Genomic DNA, 25,396 nt, shown 5'->3' with positions numbered 1-25,396 from the left:
CATTTTTATTTTTATGCTAATTGAACCCTAGCCAGCTCTGATTCCTTTCACTGAATGGTTCCTATAGAAGGTCACAGCTCCATATTTTATCTCCAAACTCCATTTTCTTCCACCACCTTCACTAGAGGGCCCCATATGAAATCTTTTTAAATTCTGGTCCTAAACCAAAGAGGGATTTCAAAGAGGGTAAAAGTCATTCAGTCTTTGCAATTGAAAAGCTATTCCAGACACTTATTTCTATCCAGTTAGGGAGTGTGTTGTTATAGCCGTACATTGCTGTGGTTGTTTTTTATCCTAACCCTGAGGATAACAAATGTGAATAACATCTAGAAATAAAGCATTAGGCAAGAAAAGAAGGAAGGGCCAGCTCCCAGCCTGGTGCTCAGGGCTTGGCTTTCATGAGCAAAACCTCATGCTGGGAGTGCAGTCAGACCCCAGAGCACAGCCCTGCACCCCAGGCTGGGGTGTCACTGCTGGGCAGGAGTGGGACCCCAAGTGAGAAGCAGGGGAACTCTCAGTGACAAAGCAAACTTATCACACAGCCAGGCTCAAAACACACTGTTCATGATCTCTTCCATGACAGTAAGGGGCCAGCAGCCTTGCTCAGAGAAAAACAGCAGGAGGGGAATGGGAATGCAGATGCTGCTGCCGCTGGCCTCTGCTGACCTCCCCCACTGCATCCCACTGGGTCCCACTTCAGCACACACTGTGCACTGGTACCAAGATTTGGTACTGTTCTGTGCTGGAAGGCAAGTGCAGAGCAGACACATCAAAGTGTTGCTCTGGGGTTCTCTCTGGGGCTGCAGTGTCTCTGCCTGTCCTACAGCTGCTCAGAGGAAAGATGAACGATGCCTTCAGCACATAGGCCAGAGAAAGCAGCCCGTCCTCCTTGTTTATTTCAAACAGATGTATAATTGTTGTAATGATATACTGAGCATGTGTTTTTTTCTAGAAGTGATTTAATACCTCCAGATATCTTTTGCATCTATTTAGAGTCACATGTTGGTGAGCTGCTGTCACACTGCCTGCCCTGCCTGGTCCTTCTCCGTACTCTGTCCTGGCAGGAGCAGGCAGAAACTTGTGGATGCTTTTTGGTAAAGTGCTGCTCATGTCAAGCACTGCAGAACTTAAAACAGCAGCATCTATTCCTTAGAATAATAGAGAATGTGGCTCAGGTTTGTGAATTGATGAATGTGATTTACTTGGTTTTAATGTCATGTGCATTGGTGATTCTGCTGTTCCTCAATTTGGATTCTTCTTATGTGTTTCCAGGGACCTCCAGGACCAAAAGGGGAAAAGGTAAAGGCTGCATTAACATGTGGATTTTGAGAAAGCAGTTCCTGCATATTCTCCTGTTGCTGTAATTCTTTCAAGTTCAGGTTGCCCCAGTAACCCAACTGGGTTTTGTTGGGATGTGGAGCTGTGAGAGTGGGTTCTCACATTGACCTTGGAAAAGCTCCAGGAAGGGGAGGGCAGGAAGAATTTGTAAAAAAGTGGGGGGAACAAGTGTGGTCTTAAAGCCCATCCATGCTATAGGGTTGTGTTGAGTTACAAGGGTGTGAGAGTGGCATGAAACTCCTTCCATTCCTCCGAGAGATCTGGGCTCCATTGCTCTGTTTGCATGACACCCATGCAATCAGAGGAGCCAAAGAAGGTCATTACTGAAAGTGAAGTTAATTTTCACATGTGAAGGGCATAAGCAGTTGCTAGGAGAGCCTTAGGGTTGGAAACAAACTGTTATTTCTGATTTATTATCTGTTTCATTGCCTGCCAGGGCAGAAACTTTTCCTATTGTGTTGTCTCAAAACCATCTCCTCCCTCATTTTCAATACATTAAGCAATAGGACTCTTGACACTTCCCTTGTGTGCTGTGCCCGTGTCCAGCTGACCCTGTGCTCAGTCCTTCAGGGCTGAGATTTGAACTCTGACCCTTTGCTGTTTTTCCTGATTTGCAGGGGGAAGCAGGAGACATTGGCCCAAGGGTAAGTAGTGACACAGCACACTGATTTATTCTAAAATCTCATTTGGTTTAGTCACTGCACAAAACAAAGCTTTGTGCAGCCTTGCTGCAAACAGTATGGTAACAGTTGTGGAAATGTTTAATTTTGCCTCTGGAGCTCTTTGTGGTGGTGGTTTTCCTAACTTTGGCCATGAGGAAAAAAGAGTCAAAGATCTTTGGGTACCTCATGAAGGGTTTTGCTTCTACTGAACTTTCTCATCCCTGATTTCCTCTTCCAGTGTCAGAGACAGACTCATTGTTTCTCTTGAAGTTTCTCTTGAGGCTGTGCTCTTTATTTGTTGGCAGCAGTATGTGAGGGTAGGATTTGGTGTCCCAAGAAGAGGTCCAGCACAGAGTTGTGCAGGATGGAACATTCCTCCTCCCTTGCTGAGCTCCCCACCTAGGAGCAGGATAACATCTAGGCTACCTTTGAAAATAAAGCTTTTAAAGTAACTGTATGATGAGGGAAAACTCTTTTGGCTACAGCATACAGAAATTAATGGAATTTCATGAAATTTCCTCTCATGGAGCTGCACAAAGTTGAGATTTACTAGAGTAAATCAGGACAGGTATCCATGAGACACAAGGGGGATGTGGCCCATGTTGGGGATGAGATGGGAGGTTTCATCACAAGGTATGGGCTGTGTTGCAGAGCTATTTTTGGGGTGTGATTTTCTGTGGCACCTGCTGGAAAGCCCATTTTGGGCATGTATTGAAATCCTGGTGTACTGGTCACTGCAGGAGGCTGGATTTGGAGCTGGCTCTCAAGGTTTGGCTGACCTGGGTTAGATGTCATTGCTGGAAACATAACCAGGGCCTCAGTGGTTAACACTGAGTAGAGATGCCTCAGAGATATTTATCTTTTTTCCCCTGGAGGTTGTAAAATCACTTTATAAAGTTGGTGTCATATTCTGAAGCAGCTCCCAACTGCCTTGGGTGTGTTTGGAAATGTCACCCTGGGGCTCAGAGAGCCCCTAAAATTTCTCAGATAGATTTACAGCCTGTGTGAGGAAGGAGGGGCTCGGTGTAAGGTCTCACTTGGTCCAAGTGCCCACCCACGTTCTCAGAACAGGCTTTAAGAGGTGATGCAGCAGCACAGGGACATGAGTTTTCACTTCTTGGCCTGGGCTGTGGGTGATTGTGGGGCTGGTGACTTGGGAATGCTGAGGAGCTCCTGCTCAGGCTCCAAAGGCTCTGTGCTGCTGGGTGCTGTGGAATTCACCTCCTGCTGCAGGAGATGCTCTGGGACAGGCTCTGTCTGGACTTGCAGGGCAGGTACCAGCTCTCAAGGTAACACTTGTCCTTTGTTTCTGTCTACCAAGAAAAATGTGCTGGGTTTTGGGGGAATATTTTGTCCTGATCTGCATTTGTCCAGATTTTGCTTCAGTTTTTGATTTATTTATGACTTTTTGCAGAACAGTCAGAAAAAGGCTCAATTTGGGAGAAAAGAGAGAAAGAAAAGCCTGGCTAAACCATGTACAAGTAGACCTGAGAACAGGTGCCTGACTTTGAAAATAGCTCTCTTTATGTCTCCAGACACCCAGGGCTGTGAATAGGAGGCGAAACTTCTTAATACCATCTGGTCTAGATTACTTTTTATTTCTGAATTTAATCTATCTTATTCCTCAAGTTTCAGTGGTGGCTTTGTTTAGCTGATTTCGAAAGATGTGTCAGTGCAACTCTCTGCATCAGTGGGAAGATAAATAACTAAGGCTGTATGCAGTGCCCTCTTCCTTGTAAATGGCCATGTCCATGGGCGGTGGAATGAGGACAAAGTGTCAGTGAACACTGAAACACTATCATTAGGAATGATGGATTAAAAGAGAATAATCCTTGGGGTGGCTTTGGAGAAACTGCCTGTGGTGGGAGTGAGGTGATGGCAATTAGGGATTAGCTACTGAATATGTCTGCAATGCCTCTCTTTCTGTAATAAACACCTACCAGCAGAGTGGACAAAATAGAGATTATTACACATGGGAGTGTGCCTGGTGGCAGATGCTGGAGGGTGATTTTGGAAAGCTGAGAAAGGAGATCACCTTGGGTTGTCTTCATCACTGAATGCTCCTTGTTGTAAGCAGCATGAGGGAGGATGGTGCAGCCTCACCTGCTCAGGATGGGGAATAAATGTGGCCAAATGTACTGACAGAATGCATGGAAGTGTATTTATAGGGAGAAATCAGTAACAGGTCCCCTCTGGACTTGGGAGGATAGAGAGTTGAAGTAGGATGCTGCCAAGGTTGGGACAGCTGTGCCTTGATATTTGTGCCTGTGCTTCCCTCTCACAATCAAATACATTGCTGCACCCCTGGAAAGGACTGGTTGTCTGAGCCTGGCTTGCTCCCTGAGCTGGCTCTGGGCCAGCTGCTGTGGATTTATGAACTCTGCTGGGTGATCTTGTTCGTACTGACAGATGAGATGTTCAGACAAATGACAGGGTTGAGGAATTTGCACATCTGGGCCAGCGGATGCACAGTGCCTGTGGCAGCAGCACCAGCTTTGCTCTCCAGAGGGAGAAAATGAGCTTCAGCTTGTGAGAGAAGTGCTCTGCCTGCAGTGGCCCACGTGGCACATGCCTGCCCGTGGCCAGTGCTGATGGAGATGGCTCCAGCACCTCCTGTATCCAGAGCTGCTGGGGGCCAAACTCTGGTGTGGCTGAGCCAGCTCTGCAGCTCAGTGCAGACAGAAAAGGAGCTTTTTCTCCTTTATTTTCTGCAAAATTATAACTGCTTGCCAAGCTCACACTGCAGATAAAAACTCACCACAGGAAGCATCCTGCAGAGCTCTCTGTGGCAGTCAGCACACACCTACGGATACTTTTATTTTATTGTTTGCTTATTTTGGAGAGTTATGTTGAAATGGCTACATCGAGGACTCTAAAGCTGGAAATCACCAGTGTTCAATGTTTCTGTGCTCCAATATTCCATTGCTACACGTGGTCAGACCCAATGTCCTGTTAGCCCAGTGCCTTGCAACCAGATGCTTTGGGAACTGTGGAGCAGGAATATGTAACTCCATCACACTTAACCCCTCTCCTGGAGCCTCTCTACAGCCTGGATGTTTCTTGAAGCAGGGGTGGTGTCTCTGTTTGATATCCCTCAGGGCTGTTCACCTCTCACAGACCCATCTGTAACAGGAGCTGTTTAAAATTAAACATGTGATGGCTGGATTTGGTGGGATATGGTGTGTTTGGCCTTGGAGCAAATGCAAATTGCTATTTTCCATTAAAACAGGTAGGGCTGGGCTTGGAAGGTGCTTATTTGGATTATGGTCATCAGTTGTGAGCAGTGACAGACAAGAAAAAAAATCAGTTCTTGTTTTGCTCTGCAGGTTTTTATGAAAATCCCACTTTATGCTCTTGTGTACTTTATGCACATAATGAGCCACAGAACTGTGTCCCTTCTGTCTACCACAAAACCCTTTGCTCTCACTAGAGGTTTTTTTGGTGGTTTCTGTAGTATTTGGAGGACCTGGCCACGTGCAATGGTTCTGTGTCCTCATTAATTTCAATTTCTCAGTATTTCAGTGCTGTTCTTCCCAAAAGTAGCTGTGTTTAATTGATTGTTGAGCTTACAGCCCTCTCTACATCTGGAAAAAAATTCTTGGTAGAGGTTTATTTTCTGGGATTGATTAGTTTTTTCTATCTGACTTTACTTTTTCCCTCTCTTCTTGACATGATGGGAGGCTGGGAAAGAAGTGGCCTTGCCAGTGCACTATTCCCCCCAAAATTGAGGTTTGCAGTTATCTGTTACTGGTGTGCAAGGTTTAAAAGCTCTTTGGCTATTTGGAAAAGAGGCTTGTTCCCCAGAAACCTTCAAAAATCCTCATGGAGGCTTTGCTGTGTGTTCCCACAGGGCTTCTTGTGGCTTCACTCCACCCTCTTGATTCTCCTATGGATGTGTACAGGGATGGGTGGATGGGGAAAGGGAGATGCACATGGTGTACTGAGAAAGGAAATGTCTTACTGCTTCCCCCTAGACAGATGAGTGGAAAGGCTAAAACACAATAGCAATGACTATTAACACAGTCTAAATACATTGTTTTTGCATCATATAAATCTGGGAGGTTTATCTGTAATTTGCAGGCTGGGAATACATCAGTATTCATTTGAGCCTCTGAAAACAAATAGAATATTTGGTCTCAGGGAAATGCTGGGATATATCATCCCCTATGGGGTTTACTGGAATAATACTCTTTATTCTGCAGTAGGGGAATCCTTGTCCCAGATGCTTTGAATGTCCTATTGTGCAGTAAACTAGTGAAAAAATACTTTTTCTCTCAGTCTGTGTCCTGTTACAAATACCCAGTGTACCCAGAACTTTAAACCCCACTGTTGGCTACCTAGGCTATTACTTTCTAATGTATCAATGAGTTATTAAAAAAAAAAAGTTATATATTGCTACAGCCTTAAAACTCACTCTTCTGCTGTGCTTTCATCTTAAACTGCTGCTCTTTCCTCTTCTGCCTCTCCCTTTCCCTGGATATAGATGGTTTTTCCCCACCTCAGCCATGGATTTCTGGCTAATGATCAGCTTGTCTTTAGCCGCCGAGTGCTCAAGGTAGACACCCAATCTGCTGCCTCTGGTTTGCTGTGATTGTTTGAGCTGCTTTTGCTTTTCCTTTCTGGCTGACAGTGCACTGCTTCTATTTTAAGTAGCCATGACCATGGTTGTGTTTAGAGATGTTTGTTGGGAGCACATTTGACTGAAATTCCACTAGAATTTAGGGGGCAGGCACTATCAAAGTACAGGGACATAAAACTAATGGGTTTTAGCTTTTGGTTCTTTGTGCGATTTGGGAATCAAGTGGCAAAGTACTTTAAATTTGATGCAAATAGTGTTGGTATTGTAAAATAAAATATGTTAGAACTAGAGTAATCTAAATCCTTGAACTCTAAATGGGACACTGTAATTAGGAAAAATTCAGTGGGAGACTCAACTTGACATAATTGGTTGCAGTGTTCAGCATTTGCAATTGGGTTTTTTAGAAAAGGATGCAAGTGATTTAGGAGCCCAGATCTTGTTGAAAGGCCATGGGACTTGTGCTGCTAAGTCACTTAAGGACTTGTGAAAAATCCCACACTTGTCCCTGATTTGAGGGTGGACTGCATATTAAGCACAGCCCTTCGACTGCCTCGGTGGTGACTCTCCCAGATGTTGCTAAAAGATTTACGAGGTGGCCTTTCCGTGAGGCTTTCCCATTGTGCAGCCACATGGATGGGCAGGGCCAGGGCCCCAGGGCTGGGCTGTGCTGGCTGGCGGGGGCCAGGAGCTGATTCCAGCCAGGAGGCCCACGGGATGTTCCCCTTGGGAGTGGCACCCCCAAACCTGCACAGCCACAGGGACACAGAGCGTTCTCTGCACCCAAAACCCACAGGGTGTGAGCAGCTCGGGATGTTCACATGTGCCCTTGGCTGTCTGTAAAGGATGAGATTGAGCACTGTCACTTTTTTGTGTGGTTTTCTGGCGTGGTGTGCTGAGCCATGGCAGTGTGTGCATGCTCCCTGCCAGCATGGTGTGAGCCTGGGGTGTTCTGGGTGCTGTTGGGCTGTATTTCCATGCAGACAGTCACTGGGTGAGGGCTAAGCAGATTAAATCTTGTAGGAAGGCGTTGAGCACAATCCTGGTTGAGGCACCAGACCCAAATGGCCCAAATCAGCCATGAGCTCACTTTCAGCTCTCCCAGCTGGAAGCTGCATTAAATCCCTCTGGGACAGCAGAGGCCAGAGTGCTGGTGCCCCAGGGATGCAGTGCATGTGTTGTGGACACCCTGAGACCACCCCTTGCCAACGCTGCTTCGTCTCACCATGTCTGTGTGACCTTCTTCCAGGGTGATCAAGGTCGAGATGGAGCCACGGGCCCCCCTGGTCCTCCAGGACCCCCAGGTGCCCGGGGGCCTCCTGGTGACACGGGAAAGGATGGCCCAAGAGGACCTCCAGGCTCCCCTGTAAGGACGGGAGATGCGCAGCGAGCACGATTCAGGCAGCTCCCACCCCACGAGGGACACCAGGGTGAAGGGTGTCCCCTTCTCCAGTGCTGCCACCACAGCTGACCCCCAGCCTGAGCCCCAGCTGGGCTCCAAGGGCTGCTCACAGAGCAAAGCCTTGGGGTGTGGGGCAAGGGAACAGAAGGGGACCTTCCATCTCAAGTTTTGGAGCAAAGAGCTGGACCTGGCGTGTGTATGTGCAGGTGCTGGTTGTGACTCACAGAGCCAGGAGATCTCTTCCCCTGTTCATACCCTTTGGATGACCTGTTGCAAGTCAAAGACCACTGGCAATTTATTTAATAAAAAATATCCAGGCTAAGGCATAACATTCTGATTAGGGCTGAGCATTTTGGAGAATGAGAGGTAATAGTTTCAGTGTTGGTCCTTTTATTTTTTGCAGGGTTTCAAAGGCGAGCCGGGAGAGGATGGAGTCATGGTCAGTATTGCCCAGAAGCATCTGTGTGTGTGCCCCTGACCCCCAATGCACAGCCCCCTTCAGCAAGTGGGTTTGTGTCATTGCTTATGGAGGGCAAAAAACCCCACACGGAATTACAGGTGCCCTAAAATGGATGATTGTCCAGGGCTACCCGTGCTCTGGGGAGAAAAGAGGCTGGTTTTTGTCTCCCCTTGGCTGCTCTGGAGGGATGTGGTGCTCCTGTATCCTGACTCATGCCTCTGTGAAGCCACCTGGCATTGTAACTCCAAATTGCTAAGGTTTAAGTTGGATAAAAAGGTGCTTACTAAAAAGGTTCATGCATAAAATGTATGAACCATAAAAGAATATTATTTACTGGGAGTGCAGAGAACAAATACAGCTCTATTTGTAAGGGAAGATGAGAAGTTGACATCTGTGTAATTTTTTTTTCTTGGAATTAAAATACTTTTAGAAATGTTTTTACCCTGTTTTACTCTGCTGTCAAACAAGTAAACTGATCACTCTTATATTCAACAGGGTGCCAGAGGACCTCCAGGACCAAAGGTGGGTAATAATCTGTCTCATTTTAACATGGATTCTTGACATAATGCTGCGTAAGAGGAGTGGGGATGAAAACAAACATTTTGCAGTGGACTTGAACTTATCGGAATATATCAGATATAAAATTCCAAGGCACTGACTGGGGGTGTAAATGTCTGAATGTGTCACTTCCTCAAATATGACATCCACTGCCCATGCTCAAACCTGGAGAGGGGGGTGGAGGGAGCCACAGGGGGCTGGAATCTGCTGTGCTGTGGGAACGTGCTTTCCTGCATTTCAGGGGGATAAATATGATCAGCACAAGCCAAGTGTTTTAATTTTACAATTAATTTTTGCAATTAATCTTGATTATCCACACAATTTGCCTTATTTTCTGTTATGTCCCTAAATTTCTTTCTCTTCTGTTGATGTTGCTGTTGAAGGGTGAACCTGGTGTTCAAGGAAAAAAGGTAAAACTGTGATTTGTTTTTTAATTATTAGTTTTAATTTCTTTTTCTTTGCTTTGCTCTGTGCTTGGCTAGGGAAACAATTGCCAGAGACTGGTTTCCCTCCCACGCGATCCTGGAGCTGGGCATGGCTGTGCCTGCAGCCTGGCTTTCATTTCCACAAGCAAGCCTGAAGCTGCAGCCACATCTGCCCAATAGACAAAGAATAAAACAGCAAATGCCAAGCAAAGAAGTCGTGGGCCCTTTTTCTCCAGTAATTCAATGAGCCAAGAGGTGCCTGGAGGATGTTCTCTGCCAGAACATCCAGCCACCCTGGGAGGGGTTTGGAATTCCTGGGGTGGCCATCACCATGCAGCACTGCAATCCCACAGGAAATGTCCACTTGAGGGCCAGGAATGCTGCTTGGGTGTGGCATTGAAGACTGTGAGAGATTCACATGTCCAAACTCTCCTGAAGTGGATAAATCACTGCCTCTAAATGAAGTCAAAGCACTGACAGGACCCAGCCTTTCCCTCTTACTGATTTTACCCAAAGCAGGGGTGGTCATGGGTGTTTTGCAGGCCAGAATTTGGCTTAAACATTTCATAACCAGCCGGTAAAACGAATCTCTTCAGCACCAATGAAGTGTTGTTACTCCAGGAGAAAAACAAAGCACGAGCAAAACTAGAAAACCTCCTCCTGGCAGGGGGTGTTGGTGACTTGTGATGGAAGTCCATGAGGATGGGTGGCATCTTACAGGAGGACTTTGGGACCCCAAAGACCTTAAGGAATTTAATATTTCGTTTCTGTTGAAGGTGGGAGAGGACCTTTGCCAGGGCCTGCTGTAAGCAAATTCTGGAATATGCCCATCCACCTTCTCAGGAGCAGGGGAGGCAGAGGCAGGGCTGGGTGGGAATACAGAACCATGCCAGAGCCTCCTGTGCTCCTTGCTGCAGCTCTCCCCTGGTTGCCTGCAAACCTGGGTGGGTTTCAGGTCTGTGCCACACTCAGTGAGGTCAAATGATGTGTTGGAACCTACTAAATGTGTACGAGGTCTGTGTATTTCACTTTTTATATTTTATTCCACCAGGGTGATGATGGGATCCCTGGGGAACCAGGACTTGTGGGCCCTAAGGTACGTCCTGCTCTGTGTCCATCTGATGTGTGTGTTGGGCAGCATCTTTTGATGTCTGGTCTTTGGCACCCTATCAGAGTTGGGACATGATGAGAAACATTTCTCCTCTGGTGTGGAAAAGATCAAGAAACTGTGAGGGTGGTGCGAGCCTGGCACAGGGTGCCCAGAGAAGCTGTGGCTGCCCCTGGATCCCTGGAAGTGTCCAAGGTCACGTTGAACAGGGCGTGGAGCAACCTGGGATAGTGGAAGCTGTGCCTGCCCATGGCAGGGGGTTGGTACTGGGTGATCTTCAAGACCCTTTCCAGCATCAAGCATTGTGAATTTATTATTCTGTGCTGTGGTTTTGAGCCCAGCTTCATGGCTGAACACATCACCTGCACTCAAACTGCCGAATCTGAAAGCTTCATTTTTATCTCAAAAACTCCCTATTTGCTCCTGGGCCAGGTGATGTGTTTTACAGCTGAAAGCAGAGCTCTGCTCCCTCGTGTATGTAAAGTGAAGATAAATCAGGAAAATTCGATAACCTGAATAAATCTTTTCTCCATCCTCCCTGTATAGCATTTCTCTAAATGGTTTTGTTTTCAGGGAGAAAAAGGAAGCGTGGGTCCCAAGGGAGAGAACGGCACAGATGGCTTCCCAGGACTAAAGGTAAGGAAAAGCTGGACCCTGGGCACAGCATTGCTGAGGCTGAGGCTTCCAGCTGAGGTGTTTTGGGCCTTTGCCTTCTGAAAGGCTCATGAAGTGCCAAAAACTGACACAAAAGAGTGATATTAAGAGTGTTTTAACTTCTGATTTGAGCTGGGTTCAAGCAGAGATCAGTATAAGAGTTCATAAGTCATGTACTTGCACATATTCCACTGAATTGCCTTTTTCCTCAAAAAAGGTAGAATTCTGATGATATTTTGATCCCATGTTATTGGATAGCTGTGGAATTGCTTCAGAGCCCCAAGCACTTGTGAGCTGTCCTGTCCTCCTGACCTCCAGAACTGCTGAGAGATACAATTAGACAGTCTGGGTTTGTCAGGTGGTGGCGAGGAGACCCAAACAGCATCCATGGGCTATTATTTATCCCCTCAGCTGCTTTGTATTTAGTAGGATCTGGATGCACTAATATTTTCTGTATCAAAGAGTCATGATTCCTTACTGGGCAAGAAAATGTGTCTGAGGAAGAAAGTGGGCTCTGGTGAACCTTAGTAAACTTTTTCTAGAACCACAGTAGCAGTGCTGATTGAATTTATGTTTTTTCTATACATTTTTACCATTTTTTACTTTTTGGAGAGCTTTAATTTGGCCAGTAAGGAGATTAACATGGGTGTGGCAAATGGTACATCTTTTGAGTCCTGAACAGAATTTCTGTAAGAGTACTATGACTTTTTAAAACTCTCTAATTAAAAAAAAAGTTATGAAAGGGGTGGGGAAGGGGGGATAAAAAAAAGGAAGAAAAAAAAATTAACAATTTGGCACAGAACTTTTCTGTAAACTCACCCTTGAAAATGGTTTAAACATCTCAGCTGAAACTTTCCACGTGCAAAACTCAGCCTGAAGCAAAGGGAGCCATGTGGAACCAGCACAAAGAGATGGAGCAGGGAGAGGAGCTGAGAGCAGCTCAGCCCTGAGCTGGCCACTCCACTCTCCACAATGAGACCTCCTCTTTCTTCTCTTGTGGTTACACCAACATTGTTTTTGTAAAATATATTCACTCTCAGGTCAAATCTATTTTCTGCTAGGAGAAGCAGTCCCTTCTTGGTGTCATAATTTTTCTTAATCTAAAGCATATTTTTATGGGTGGGTACAGTATTTTTAGGATAAATATTTTATATTTTCCTTGGTCTCATAGAAAAAAAATGTGATTTTTGATTTTCAGGGTGAACCTGGTGAGAAAGGAGGAATTGGCTCCATTGGACCCCGGGTATGGATGTTCAGGATTTCAGTTTGCAGCTGTGATTTGTCTCAACCTTAGCTGTTCCCCACAGCTCTTTCTGCTTAGTATGTGGATGAACTGCTTCACAATCAGTTCAGTGTCAGAAAATAGAGATGGTGCATATTTAAACAAATGATTGCACAGGTACTGAATGCTGACATGGGAAATCAGTCAAGTCCCATTTTCTTCTCCTCCTGACTATCCTGTGACCCTTTTTTCTGCAAGAGGGAAGCCAGGAATAGGAGTAATCAAGTGAGGGTTTTTATGCACTTCCCCATTACACAAACTGATGGCCTTTTGAGGTTTGACAGTTCCAGCTGTCAGACCAAGGACTGGTTAAATCCTTGGTGTTTGTAAGGTGATAATCCCCAAACGCTGCGTGTCAGGTCTTTGCTTTCACACCAGCCACCTCTCAGTGCTGTGACATTAACTGGGATCCATCCCTGCCTGCAGGGTCCCCCTGGGCTGAAAGGGGAGCAGGGAGACACCGTCGTGATCGACTACGACGGCCGAATTCTGGACGCGCTCAAGGTAAGCCCTGCTCCAGGCCTGGGTCCTGCAGCTCGTGGGAAGGGACTGAAATCTGCCAGCTCTGCCACGGTGACACTGTGACAATGTGTCCACCCTTGTCCTGGGTCTCATCCTGAGATTTCTGTCTTGGCACAGAGCTGGCTAGGAGGGAAGAAAGAGCTGATTGCATCTGGGGGCTCAGGACATTTAGAGTGTGGCAGCAAAAGCAGTGGCAGAGCTCGAGGGGGCAGTTGGGATGTGGGAGGAAGGAGAGCGACACCCAAGTCTTAACCTGCCCAACTGAACAGTCCCCTGACCTTTTCATTAGGATGAAATAAGCTGAATAGAATAAATATTTAATTCCAGTCATGTTTGAGAACCATCCCAATTGTTTTATAACAGGCTGCAGGGATACACAAAGTGCTGGTAATTTCCGTTTGCCAGATGTCTGCGTGGCACGCAGCTTTGGGAGTGCAGTGGTTGGAGAGGCTCCATCACATGTCTGGAGGCTTCATCTGCTGGACCCACACCCTGTCCAATGTTCTGCATGCAGAGACTGCTGAGGGCCACATCACTGAACCTCACTAACTTTGCTGTTTTCCTGCCTATTTGCTGTTTGCAGTGTTTGTGCACTGGCCTGTCTCGTGGACAAGGCTCTGGAAAGGCTTCCACTGTGACTAAATGTAACAGCATTTGAGTGTGTAGCCATGGAGAAAGGTGCTTCAGGATATGATACTGGTTTGGCTTTCATCTGAGCAAGACCACAAATTTTGCTGCTTGAAATAATTTGCAAGTTGGAAAATATTTGTTCATCTCAAGGTGGTTTGTGGTCTTTGCATCTAGCAGTGCCCAGGAAAAATAACTTCTTCAAGTGTGCAAGATTTTCCTGTTGTTTGTGCTCACAAAAACTCCTTTTTTCTCTTCTTTAATTGCACCTCCCTGGCTGGCTGACAGTTTTCAGCACAATGCTGGCTGGCTGGAGCGGGCAGGATGCAAAAAGAGACCCTCAGATTTGGAGTCCCACCTCCAGCTAAAGGCATTTTGCCTCTTAACCCATGTGTTTGCAGCTGTACACCTGAGTCACTCCCACTGTGTTCTGTTCTGCATGAACAACCCCGTGGCAGAGGAAGCTCAGTCTGTGTCAGCTGAGCTCATCTCAGTGCTCAGACAATTCCTGTGTGTCCCTGGCAGATCATGGCAGGGAGCTGCTCATCCCCACAGCTCGAGGGCAGCGTGCCAGGTTCACGTTAGTCATGACCAAGCCTGTTTTGTTTGCTGTGTTTCAGGGTCCACCAGGTCCCCCAGGGCCACCGGGCCCCCAAGGCACTCCAGGTCCCAAGGTGAGCCTGACCTCTGCCAAGCAACAGCACGGTCCTTAGTGGCTCTCCATGGAGAGTCTCCCAAGCCAAAATAAGGCAGATGAAGCTGCCTGCAGAGGAGTTTGAGGCTGTGTGGGTTATTTAGCCCTTTCTCTGGCTGAAAAAAAGGTGGCTCACACAAAAGCCAAAATTTTGTTGACCTGTCTCTGGCCTTCAGCCTCTTCCAGAGGATGCTATCCCAGAAACGAGTCCAGTCCCAGTCCCACGCCTGACAGGTGACATCCCAGCCCCTCCAGGGGAGAAGCAGTTGTGAGAGGGGCTGGCAGAGCCAGCTCTGCTGAGCCACCCTCATTCCCACCCTCCCTGTGTGCTGTTTGCTGTCCCAGCTCTGTGTCCCAGGACCTGCTGTCTTCCTGCTTCACAAGCAATAGTCTGTAACCTGCAGCCAACTGTAGTTTCTTAAAAAGAAGAATGTAATTTGTAGGAATTATCTCTTGAAAGAATGGGATGGGACAGGGTTTCAGTGCTTTTTGAGGTGTCTGATACAATATTCAGATCACCTGGTGGTGCTGGTGTGTCACTGATGCCTCCTTGGTCCTGAGCCTGACAGTGGCAAATCCATAACCACAACAGTTGTGTGTGAATAACTCATCTCCTTGCACAATGCTTTCCCAAGATGAATTCTTAATTTAATTTACCATGGGTTTGTGTCCCTTCAGGGAGAGCTGGGCTTGCCAGGTCCACCTGGAATGGATGGCGAAAAGGTGAGTGAGGCATGGCTGGATCAAGGCAGACCTTGCCAGGAGCCAGATGAAAAGGAAGTTTCCTGTGTGCCTGTGAAAAGCAGATCCAGCCTGCCAGGAGTGAGCAGTGCTGTGCAGTGTCAACTGTGTCTCCCTGAATTGATGGCCCTGTGCCTGCAGCCCCTGCTCTGCTCTGAGCATGCTGATGCTGCTCGTGGCTGTCTCTGCCCAACTAAAGGGGTTTTTTTCACAAGCGGTTCATCAGATGCTGTCTCAAATCTTTCTGTGAACCTTCCCAACCTCAAATGGCTGCAATCCCTCCTGCAGCCCAGCGAAATTCTGCTGCACCCTCAAAATTGGCATCTGTGAGGTTGAATGTTAAAATGTGTTCTCATGAGCTTGTGACGCAGAGGGAAATAGCAGAAAGGCAGGGGTGGCTGTTGGGGGGTTATTTTAAGAGTTTTCTCCTAAACATGTGGTTTTCTCTCAACTTGCAGGGTCCCAAAGGAGCAAAGGGTGATCAGGGCAGCGTGGGGATCACGGGGCAGAAAGGAGAGACAGGAGACATGGGAGCAGCAGGTCCCCCGGTACGTCCCCTGGTCTGTCCCTGGCCCTCTGCTCTGGGTTCTTTAAAGCTCTGATTTCTGAAAATGCTCAGAATGGGGCTGGGTTGGCTGATTTAAGCAATGACCTCTCCACTACTTTACTGTGGAGTTTACACCGCTTTACTGTGGAGCTGGAGGATGTGGGAGCTCTGAATTTCCATTTCTAACCAGCTTGTTCAGAATGTATCAAGGAGGAGAAATTATTTCTTCAAAGTCCCCTGGAGATGACCATGAGCTTTGCTTGAGACAAGGCTGGTGTTTGGAGGGAGACAAACTTATTTTTCTCTCATTTTTGCTTTCCTGGAAGATGCACCACGTCAGTGTGACATTTTTATCTTTCAGGGAGCAGAAGGGCCAAAAGGAGACAAAGGAGAAAAAGGAGACACTGGGTCACCATGTCTGCAGAATAATCATGTAAGATCTTGGAAAAGTCTCCTTCATGACACAGGGTCAGGCAGAGTTGGGGGTACAGGATAGACCCACCAGTCCCATATCCATCAGCAAAACCCAACTGTTTTCTACAAGTGTCTAAATGGGGTTTATTCATTAGGGAAGAGCCGTTCACACACGAAGCACCACAAAGTTATTTTAGATTTTGTATTGGTGGTGGAGATATTGGGTGCTGCTGTTGTAATTAATTGGGCATTAAATCATGATTCTGGGCTTTGTGAGGTTTCTACTCCTGAACCATCTTCTCTCCTGCCCAGCCTTGGTAATGTGCTGTTTAATTCCCTTCTGCAGATCATACCTGAGCCTGGACCCCCTGGATTACCTGGCCCTATGGTAGGACTCTGGAAGTGATCCCTGCAGATTTGTTATTGTGTGTGATAGATAAGGACAAGGGTGGTTTGTTCTGTTTAATCATTGTGGGCTGTTTTGAATCTGGGCAAAAATATCAGGGAAGTGCTACGGTCTGATCTGTCTCTGGAGAAATTAAAGCACCCAATTTAGGAGTGTACATCCAAATTTATGGCTCATTATGCAAATATCCAACTGGTTCCTTGGGAGAAAAGATATAATCTTGTGGGATGCAAATCTGTTTCCCACCATGATGGAGTCTGTTTTCCCCTAAATTCACCCAAATCATTAAGTTTTGTGCCATCAGCTGCTCTGGGAGAGGATGCAGGGGGTGATGAGCACACTGAGCATTTTTGATGGAGATATCAAAGGAGTTTGGTGCCCACAATGCTCCAAAAGGAGCTGTCAAGGACATTGGGAAGCCTGGGATGCCTCTGCTGGCTCCAAGATTCACCTTGAGAGACCTTCAAAAGCAAGGTGGCATTTCAGGTGGCATTCACAGCCTGGGAGGTATCCTGGCCCTGCCCAGATGTGGAGAGCTGTGGTGGCACAATGCCACCCCCAGAGCTTCCTGTCACTTTCTATAGCAAAGCTTTTGGGGGCTCTAACTTCCCAGAGCTTGGGTTACACAGCTTTATTGTCCCATGTTACACAGAATGCTCATTTTCAGTTCCCCTGGCCTCTGATTTGGTATTGGAGAACAAAATAAACTGCCACCTGTCTTAAAAAGAAGTATTTGACAACTGCCAGCCCAGAATTCGAGCAAGAAATGGTTTGGGAAGGAAAATTTAGGGTATGTTTTTAAATTCTGTTTTTTTACAAATGCACCACTTTCTTTCCCACAGGGTCCTCCAGGAATCCAAGGGCCTAAAGTAAGTCAATAAATTAAATGTCACCCACTTTCCCAGCTGCTAGTGCATTATTTACAGGCTCACAAAGGCCTGTCAGCTCTGGAGACTGAGTTTTTTGTCACTGTTGTCACAACACATCCCTTGGTTACACTGTTCAGCTGTTGGCATTTTGGAAAACAAGCCACTTTTCCTTCCAAGCATTTACAATCCAAACCCCTCCTCCAGCAGAGAGTCCTGAGGGCTGGTGAGAGTCAGAGTTTCCAAACCAAAAGCCTTAAAACCTGTGTTTTCAGCTATTTTCTTATATGATGTGATCAAGAGCAAAACATCAACAGCAGTTTGATTCTGGGTGCACCCCAGAGAAGGGGTGGGAGATGATGGGTGCATGAGGGGCTGCCCTGGGCAGAGCTGCCAGGCCTTGGCTTATCCATTTCTTTTCTGCAGGGTTTGGATGGTGCAAAGGGAGAAAAAGGTGACAGTGGTGAGAAGGGGGACCAAGGTGACACTGGACCCGCTGTGAGTTGTTTTCCCAAATCTCATTTTTGGCTGTTGACAGAAACCTGTCTCAGAGGAAACAATCCCAATGCTTTGTTTAATTTCAGGGTCTCCCAGGTGCTCCAGGGCTCATTGGTTTGCCTGGTACCAAAGGAGAAAAGGTAATCAAGGGTGTGGGAGAGGAGCAGGGACCTTGGGGTGCAATCCTAAAATAAGGGCTGTAAAATCCTGCTGTGGGGAGTCCAGCCAGAACTGCAGAGCTGGACCAGCACTACCCTGGTGGGTGGCAAAGGAGCAGCCTCCAACCCCAGGGGCTCCTGGAGGAGGCCCTGCTCTCACTACCATGTTAAACCAACTGGATTTAAATTTGTATGCAACACCAAACTCAACACAGCACGTCTTAATTTTTATTTTTACATCTGCAGGGAAAGCCAGGGGAGCCAGGATTGGATGTGAGTATGGAAACCATTAATTATTTGTGGTAGAAACACAAATAACACACAAGTAACTTGAGATTGTTGGGAAAATATGTAGCTAACACTGTGGAGACTGCTCCCCCTTAAACACAATGCCCATGGAATGAGGGCTGTAGGAAAGAGCTGAATTCAGGCCCGTTGCTGGGCTACTTCCACTGCACAGTGCATCTGCTCACCTAAAGGTGCTGCCAGGGCTTCCCTTTCCAGCTGAGAATATTTATATTGGATTCAGTGACATGAAAATTTCTGATAGCTGTAATGTTACTGGGGTGTGGTGAGGCACTCCAGTTTTTCCACGAAATTGCTGATATACCAAGTCAATAGGAAGAAAATGTTGTTCTTCACTGTAGCAGGACAGGCTGATGGCTGAAGTTGGCTCATGTTGAACTGAGCCATTCACACACTAAACTTACAAAACATTTTTTTGTTTTTTTCCTTTTTCCCACCTAAAAATTGTGGTGACAGGGTTTCCCTGGTCTCAGAGGAGAGAAAGGAGAGAGAAGTGAAAGAGGAGAGAAGGTGAGTGGGTTGTGGCTGTATTGATGCTCGTGGGGCAGGACAGGCTGTTCTTTTTGGCAGGCAATGCTGCTTGCCCTGGGAGCCACTGCTGAAAGCCCTTCTGTGCAGCCCAAGGAGCTGCACATTCCCAGCACAGGGCAGGACAGGCAGTAAATTCCTACACACTCAGAAGGGTCTTTGCAAGCCTGCCCCCACCCCAACCATTGTGAGGAAATGGAGCAGCCTGACAGCTCCAGGTCGCAAAGAATCACTGGTCTAGGTTTATAGACCTTGAAAATGGGTCCATATGCAGGGACCTTGAAACAAAGGGATACCCAGGTGGAGCCAGGAGCCCAGCTGAGCACAGGGCAGTAGCTGGGAGCTGCTGTTCCCACTTGCTGTCAGACACCAACCTGGGTTCCAGCAGAAACTGCTCGTTTAGTCAATCTGTCGTAAAATTATCTATTAATATATTTCCACCCAGCTTTAACTGAAGATTTTCACTACTCAACTGAGGTCACACTAGTGCTAGTGTCCTTACTCTGGGTGAGGACTGGGACTGTGCAAGTGCTATGAGACATAAAATAAAGGTGTTTCTTCCCCTTGCTCCTGATATCTTCCTGTTGTGCTGACAGGGTGAACGAGGAATACCAGGGAGAAAAGGGGCCAAAGGACAGAAGGGGGAACCAGGCCCTCCCGGACTGGACCAGCCTTGTCCTGTGGTACGTCCTTCATTTCACTCCTCCTAAGCACAGGCTGCTGGGCTGAAAAGGAGACACAGCTTTGCAGCCAGGAAAAAGCAGGGAGGATTTGGGAGTTCTCTCTTTTGCAGTAAATCAGAGCAGATGGTTATTGTTTTCTCACTTTTCGTAATGGTTTATCTGCACTGCTGGAAGTTCACTGCTCACTGAAAGGGCTCCTCACTGGCCAGATGGGAGGAAGCCACAGCAGTAAAAATAAAGCATCTTTGTGTAAAGACCTTCTTATTGTAGTCAGGAACAATGGACCTCAGTGGAGCTCTTCAGGAGATAGTGTGAAGCTGCCTGCCTGGCCTCTGAGCATGTTTGAAATCAGGGAGTAACTGGGTGCAGGGGATGGGAGTTGATCTGAAAACAAGGCCAGCTCCATCCCTTCATCCCTGCAAACTGAGTGAGAGATGAGCCTGGGGAAACAGACTGGGGTTAACAGAATCACAGTTCTGCCAAGCATAAGTGATGTATGAGCTGGAGCTCCCCAGGCTGCCAAGAAGTGCCTCTGGGAGAAGAGACCTCCCCTGATTTCTCTGCCTGTGGCTCAGAGCTGTCCCTTCCCAGACAAACCCCGTACCCCAGTGGGCTTTCCAGGAAACCTCCTGGGTGTTTGTGCCTGGGGAAGCTGGATCTCCCAAGTTCACTTCCAGAACCTCTCATTCATTAGATGGAGCCCACCAAAAAATACCCTAAAAACCTAGAGTGCTTTATAAGTTATTTGTGGTAAAAGTTATCTCCTGTTCCCTACTGTTTCTCATATAATGACTAAAACTAGAGAGATCCTGTCCCTGAATTGCTTTGAAGCTGCAGGATGAGAAGTATCAAATATTGAACTGAAACTGCTTAAATGTAACAGTTTAGAACTTAGTTCAGAGGCACCTAAGAGAGTGAGCTGCTTGTTCCATGACAATTCAAACACCCATTTTTTTCTCTGAAGGTGTGACTTTTACTCACTCTCTGAGTACAGCTATAGCAGCCAAGGCTGTTGTGTAGCTCCACTATACCAGCAATAAACTCCTTTAGTCAATATGCTTTATTTTCCCTGGAGAGTGAATGTGAACTCCAATTAATATTTTCCTCTCTTGACATGTTGGGTGATTTAACCTTTATCTCTTTAACTGCGCTTTTACAAATGTGAATCTCTGGTTTGTGTTCAGAAGATCTTTCCCAGGTGACAGGCTCTGCATGTCATGTGAATTCCCTACCATAAAACCCCTCTGCTGACTCGCTGTGTCATCAGAAATGGAGCTGTGAAGCTCTAGACCTGTCCTCCTCCCCCTGTGCTGGAACACGGGTGTCTGTCTGTGTAACTCCTGTGTCCTTTATCATTCTCAACAAGCAGTTATTTTTCCAAACAGGGAGATCATAGCATTGCAGGCAGCAAAAGGGAGCCAGGTTTGCCAGGCCTGGATGGGGTGAGCCTGCCCTGCCCTTTGGTACAGTATCTGCTCTCTCTTGCATGGCTTGTGTGTGTCCCTGCTGTGGCCAAGCCCTGTCCCAGGAGCAAACCAGGGAGAGGAAGGACACAAGGCAGCAGAGCTGGAACGAGATGTTTCACTCTGGCATTTGGGGAAGGATGCCAAGGTGTTGTGCCTTCTTCCTCCCAGTTTAAATGACTTTAGATATGGGGTGTAAATCATGGGAGGTCACACAGGGGATGCCAGTCCCTTTACAGTAACAGATGCTCAAAATTAGTTCTGATTTCTCTCAGTACCTATGGCCCAGTTTGGTTCCCCTCGTGCCTGTGCTGCTCAGCCCTGTGAGCCCATTCCCAGCTGGGATTTGAAAAGCTTTCCCCAACAAAGGACCAGTCCTGCAGAGCAGGGCCATTGGCACTCTGGGCATCACAAGGGTTTTACTGTGTCAGCACAGAGCTCTGCCCAGAGCTCAGGTTGAGTCCAGTGGTTTTGCAGGAAGGTTCGTGCTCTGCACCACTAGCTAAGAGAAGTCATTGTTTAATTTTCATTTTTTTAACCATAGAAAATGCTGCATGTTAGATGATTTGCAGTTGTCCTCAGACAAACAAAAGGGCAGTAAGCTGTTTCTTTTTCAAAAAGTTAAATGTTAAATTACTTTCAGATGTGTCCAAGAAACCAATTCCTAACACCAGGCCTGCTCTAAATTCATCTTTACTCTTCAGAGATGTTCTATTTCCCAAGCATCTCCCATCTTAACTATATAGAAAACACAGGACCCATCTCTGTTAAAGGCATTGTAAACTGCAGTGGGTGATTCCTTGCATTAGCTACAGCATGCCCAGTCATTAAAGCACTTGTGCATCCTCCTGGTTAGTTGCAGGTTGGTTGAAATGTTGGCTTTGTTCTGCAGCCAGGGTGCAGTGGAGGCTTGCTGGGCTTTCAGTCCAGGAGCAGCAGCACGAGCCCCACACACAGCCACGAAAAGTCATTTTGGAGTCACTCAAGTGAGACATGGTAGAAAGGTGTGGAGTTTTATGATGGCCAAAATAAGAATTCTGAGTGCACAAGGAGAAATAGCTCAGGGCAGAAATCAGCCCCCCTGACCATCAGTGTTAGGGGGCACTTTAACAGCAGGGCAGGACGTTTTAGGTCAAAAAAACACTCTGCACCTTGTCCCCCATACCATCACCCCCATCACCCAGACAACTCTGGCAAATGTACATGTTTTATGGGTTTCTTTAATAGCTTTGGACCAAAATATTCACTGTGTCTGCAGAAAAAAAGTGTGTTTTCTAACTAAGGTTACAGGAAAGCATGACTTCTTACACTATGAGTAGCTGGAGAGGGTTACCTTACTTCACTGCATCTGTTTTATTGGGCATAGGCTATTTTACATATAAAATCAATACAGAATACAAAAAATGTGATGACTAACATTTACAGTAAAAAATGTAAAATTGCATTTTGACCTGTATTTGCACTAGCAGTTCTCTCTGCTGCATCCACATCTTCCCACCCCTAGTGAGTCTGGAGGTGGCTCTGAGGCAAGGGTCAGTGCCTGTGTGCTCTCTGTGGCTCTACACGCAGAAATTCACATAATTGGAGATCCAAGAGCCTTAAAAAAAATCCAGCATCAGGAAAAGCAGCTGAAGTCAGCTATTTCTTCTGAAGAGTCTTGAGAGAGCTGGTCATACATAACTCGTTCCTCTTCTAAGGGGCTCTTTCCAGTGTTCTCCTCCTGCTCAGTGAGAGCTCTTCTGGCTTTCTCATTTCTGTATGTTTCTTGTATCTCCAGTGGAACAAGACAAATATTTTCACTCCCTTTGCATAGTCCACAACTCATCCTATTCTCAGTTCAGCAACTTAAGATTTCTTAAAGAAACTAAGTACTGCAGGATCAAATTTAACACAATTAGGATACCATCTAGGAAAAAAAATACCTACATCACCTCCCCCAAACAGAAAAGCACATTTTAACAAAAAATACATTCCCACATCATGCTTTCCACATATATGTCTGACTGCAAAAAACACTACCTTATAAAGCAGATTATGAAGTTAATGAACTGTGATTTAAGATCTTTGCATCTGTACACGTTTTCTTTGTTTAAAGTGTAGATTTTAAATTATTTTTTTTTTAACCTGAGGTGTATTTAATTTTGTGTTGTGCGTGACACATGGATTTACATTGCCTGCATATTCATTTTTGTGCATATACAGTAAATGGGTTTTGCATGGTAATTAACAGTGCTGCTAAGCCATTCATTGTTGTGAGGAATGAGTTTTGGGTTTTTGGGTCTGACACTTAAATCACTGTCATGAAAACTGAATCTGTAAATTCAATTTTGCAGGGACCTGACGGACTGCCAGTAGCAGGATGTTGGCATAAGGTACAGTAACATTAATAATTGTATATCCTTGAACAGGTCCTGAGTAATTTTGCTCCCTGCACGTTGACTGCACTGCTGCACGTGCTTTAAGCAACATCTCAAAGCCCTGGCAGACATGATGTTATGCCTTGGGAGAGGAGGATTCCTGCAGCTTCAGGTCTTGTTCCCCTCAGCTCTAAACCGGTGCTGGGAACACCAAAAACTTGCTAGGCATGACAAATCATTGCTAACACTGTCAGTAAAATGCCTTTTTACAAGCCTGTTTGGGCTCTTATTATGACCAAGGAAGCTTAGGAACCACCCATGGAAAGGCTGCACCATGTGTCACTTAGTCCATACCCTCCCAGCTGAGAAGTTAACAGTGGGTTGTCCCTGTTGCAGGGTTCCATACACTTTTTTTCTCACAAAGACTCTTCTGCCATTGTAATTATAACTCACAACCATTGCACTGCTTGGTTGTGAGCAGCCTGGGTGCAGGTGGTCAGTTTATTTGTAGCATCTCATGCACCCAGAGCAGTGAGGGGTTGGAAGTGCTACTGGCAGCTGGGAGAATGAGGAGAGATGTGTCCTCCTGTGAGACGAAGATTTGATCCAGTCTTGTAGGAGAACCCTCACTCTCCAACACGAGTATGGCACTGAAGCTGAGTGGAATTACTAACCCAGCTGTAAACATGTGGTAGATGGACACAGCTGGAGTTAACTGCATGTCACTAACTGGTTGCAAACCCTCAGTTAGAATGTGAGCACACCCTTAGTGTATTAAAGGTTTAATTCTGTGTGATTTGTTTGGATGTACCATTAATATTAAAATAAATCTGAATGCCAATCCTTACTGTATTAATAATGTTAGTAAGTGTAATGAATGGAGCATTTCTCTGATTAAAATGTTTGTGTGTTCTTTTTCAGTGATCTCTAAGCATGAAGCACAATATGTAAATAATGTGATATATTTTGATCTTTTTGATTTTTGTATAAAAAAAGGAAAAAAAACTTTTGACAGTAATATATTGACCTTTTTTTATACTGGATTCTGACACTTATGGACTTGGAAAATAATGTAAAGCTCCCAAACCCATACCAGTGCATGGCAACAACCAGGATTTGCTAAAGGTACCAATGACAGTAGCTGGGGACAAACAGTGCTCCCTGCTCATGCTGCAGTGTGAACTAACAGTACTGAGCCAGCCTCGTGTGCCTTACTGCATGAAGGAGGGCAAAATCCCTGTCCTAATTTGGCTCTCAATTTTGTATTTGCATTGCACATGCACATTAAAAGGGTGAAAAAACCTGGCTGAAAACAAAGAAAAGAAGGATGCAGCCCTAAGACTGAAAGAAGCTGCTGTCTACTGTCTGGTCAAACAGAAGAGGGATTTGCAACCTGCAGAGGAAACAAAGCCAAGCTCCGTCCATCGCTACCTGCTGTGCGTGTGATGGGAACAGCAACTCTGGGGCTAAACAGAACAACCTTGACTGCCTGTGGTTATTTCCTCTACAATCAAGAGAAACTTTTTTCCTCAAGAGCAAGCACCTCTGGGTCCTGTTCTGGGGTCTGTGCCTGAAGATGTGCAAGCACTTTGTTACTGTAGAACAAATTCCCCAGGAAGCCTCCACTGCAGAATTTCAAATCAGAAAAACCTGGCATTATTTTCAATGCAGGGAGGTGCAGGACAGGGAAGGCTCTGCTTAATTTTCTTCTTAAACAACAGAGCACATAATGTTGCTCTTGGGGTTCCCAGAAAATGGGGGTTTGGAGTATTTAATTGTCTTGGTTTGTGGGGTTCATTTGCTTTTCATTTCTTCTTGGTTTACATGGTTTTAACTGTAAACTAACTCTGCAATCTCATTGCCTTATTTCTCTTCACCTTTTCAGTTTCTTTTGTTAAATTGTCTCTTCTCAGGCACATCCCACACAGAGCAGGGTAATGAATAAAATCATTATTATTTTGATATCTGCATATGCCACTGTGGGATCAATTAAAAATTGCAAACTATTCCACAGCTCACATTTTTTAAGATGTTGAAAAAACATAAATTGTGCAGCAGAGAGCCATTAAAAAAGTATTTCAAAGAGGAAGAGGATGGCTTACAGCCGAGTTGTTCAGCTTA

The 25,396-nt window shown here is 46.1% G+C and overlaps 1 protein-coding gene across 1 annotated transcript in view; it reads left to right on the top strand.

Moving 5' to 3' along the window:
* Positions 1-23,309, top strand: part of COL23A1 (collagen type XXIII alpha 1 chain) — a 173,405-nt gene extending 150,096 nt beyond the window's left edge. The window contains exons 7-28 of the mRNA XM_063413353.1: positions 1,273-1,299; positions 1,956-1,982; positions 7,826-7,942; positions 8,382-8,417; positions 8,934-8,960; positions 9,380-9,406; positions 10,473-10,517; positions 11,103-11,165; positions 12,382-12,426; positions 12,892-12,969; positions 14,235-14,288; positions 14,987-15,031; positions 15,508-15,597; positions 15,958-16,029; positions 16,357-16,398; positions 17,259-17,285; positions 17,709-17,780; positions 17,867-17,920; positions 18,185-18,211; positions 18,701-18,754; positions 19,369-19,455; positions 23,252-23,309. Of these exons, the coding sequence (XP_063269423.1) occupies positions 1,273-1,299; positions 1,956-1,982; positions 7,826-7,942; positions 8,382-8,417; positions 8,934-8,960; positions 9,380-9,406; positions 10,473-10,517; positions 11,103-11,165; positions 12,382-12,426; positions 12,892-12,969; positions 14,235-14,288; positions 14,987-15,031; positions 15,508-15,597; positions 15,958-16,029; positions 16,357-16,398; positions 17,259-17,285; positions 17,709-17,780; positions 17,867-17,920; positions 18,185-18,211; positions 18,701-18,754; positions 19,369-19,455; positions 23,252-23,299 (1,164 nt within the window). The 3' untranslated portion in view covers positions 23,300-23,309. The remainder of the gene's footprint in view (positions 1-1,272; positions 1,300-1,955; positions 1,983-7,825; positions 7,943-8,381; positions 8,418-8,933; positions 8,961-9,379; positions 9,407-10,472; positions 10,518-11,102; positions 11,166-12,381; positions 12,427-12,891; positions 12,970-14,234; positions 14,289-14,986; positions 15,032-15,507; positions 15,598-15,957; positions 16,030-16,356; positions 16,399-17,258; positions 17,286-17,708; positions 17,781-17,866; positions 17,921-18,184; positions 18,212-18,700; positions 18,755-19,368; positions 19,456-23,251) is intronic.
* The last annotated feature ends 2,087 nt before the right edge of the window (positions 23,310-25,396 follow it).

This window comes from Prinia subflava, chromosome 16, assembly GCF_021018805.1.
Source record: "Prinia subflava isolate CZ2003 ecotype Zambia chromosome 16, Cam_Psub_1.2, whole genome shotgun sequence".
Lineage (NCBI taxonomy): Eukaryota > Metazoa > Chordata > Aves > Passeriformes > Cisticolidae > Prinia > Prinia subflava.
The sequence above is the reverse complement of the archived record's forward strand: the minus strand, read 5'-3'. Positions and strand labels throughout refer to the sequence as shown.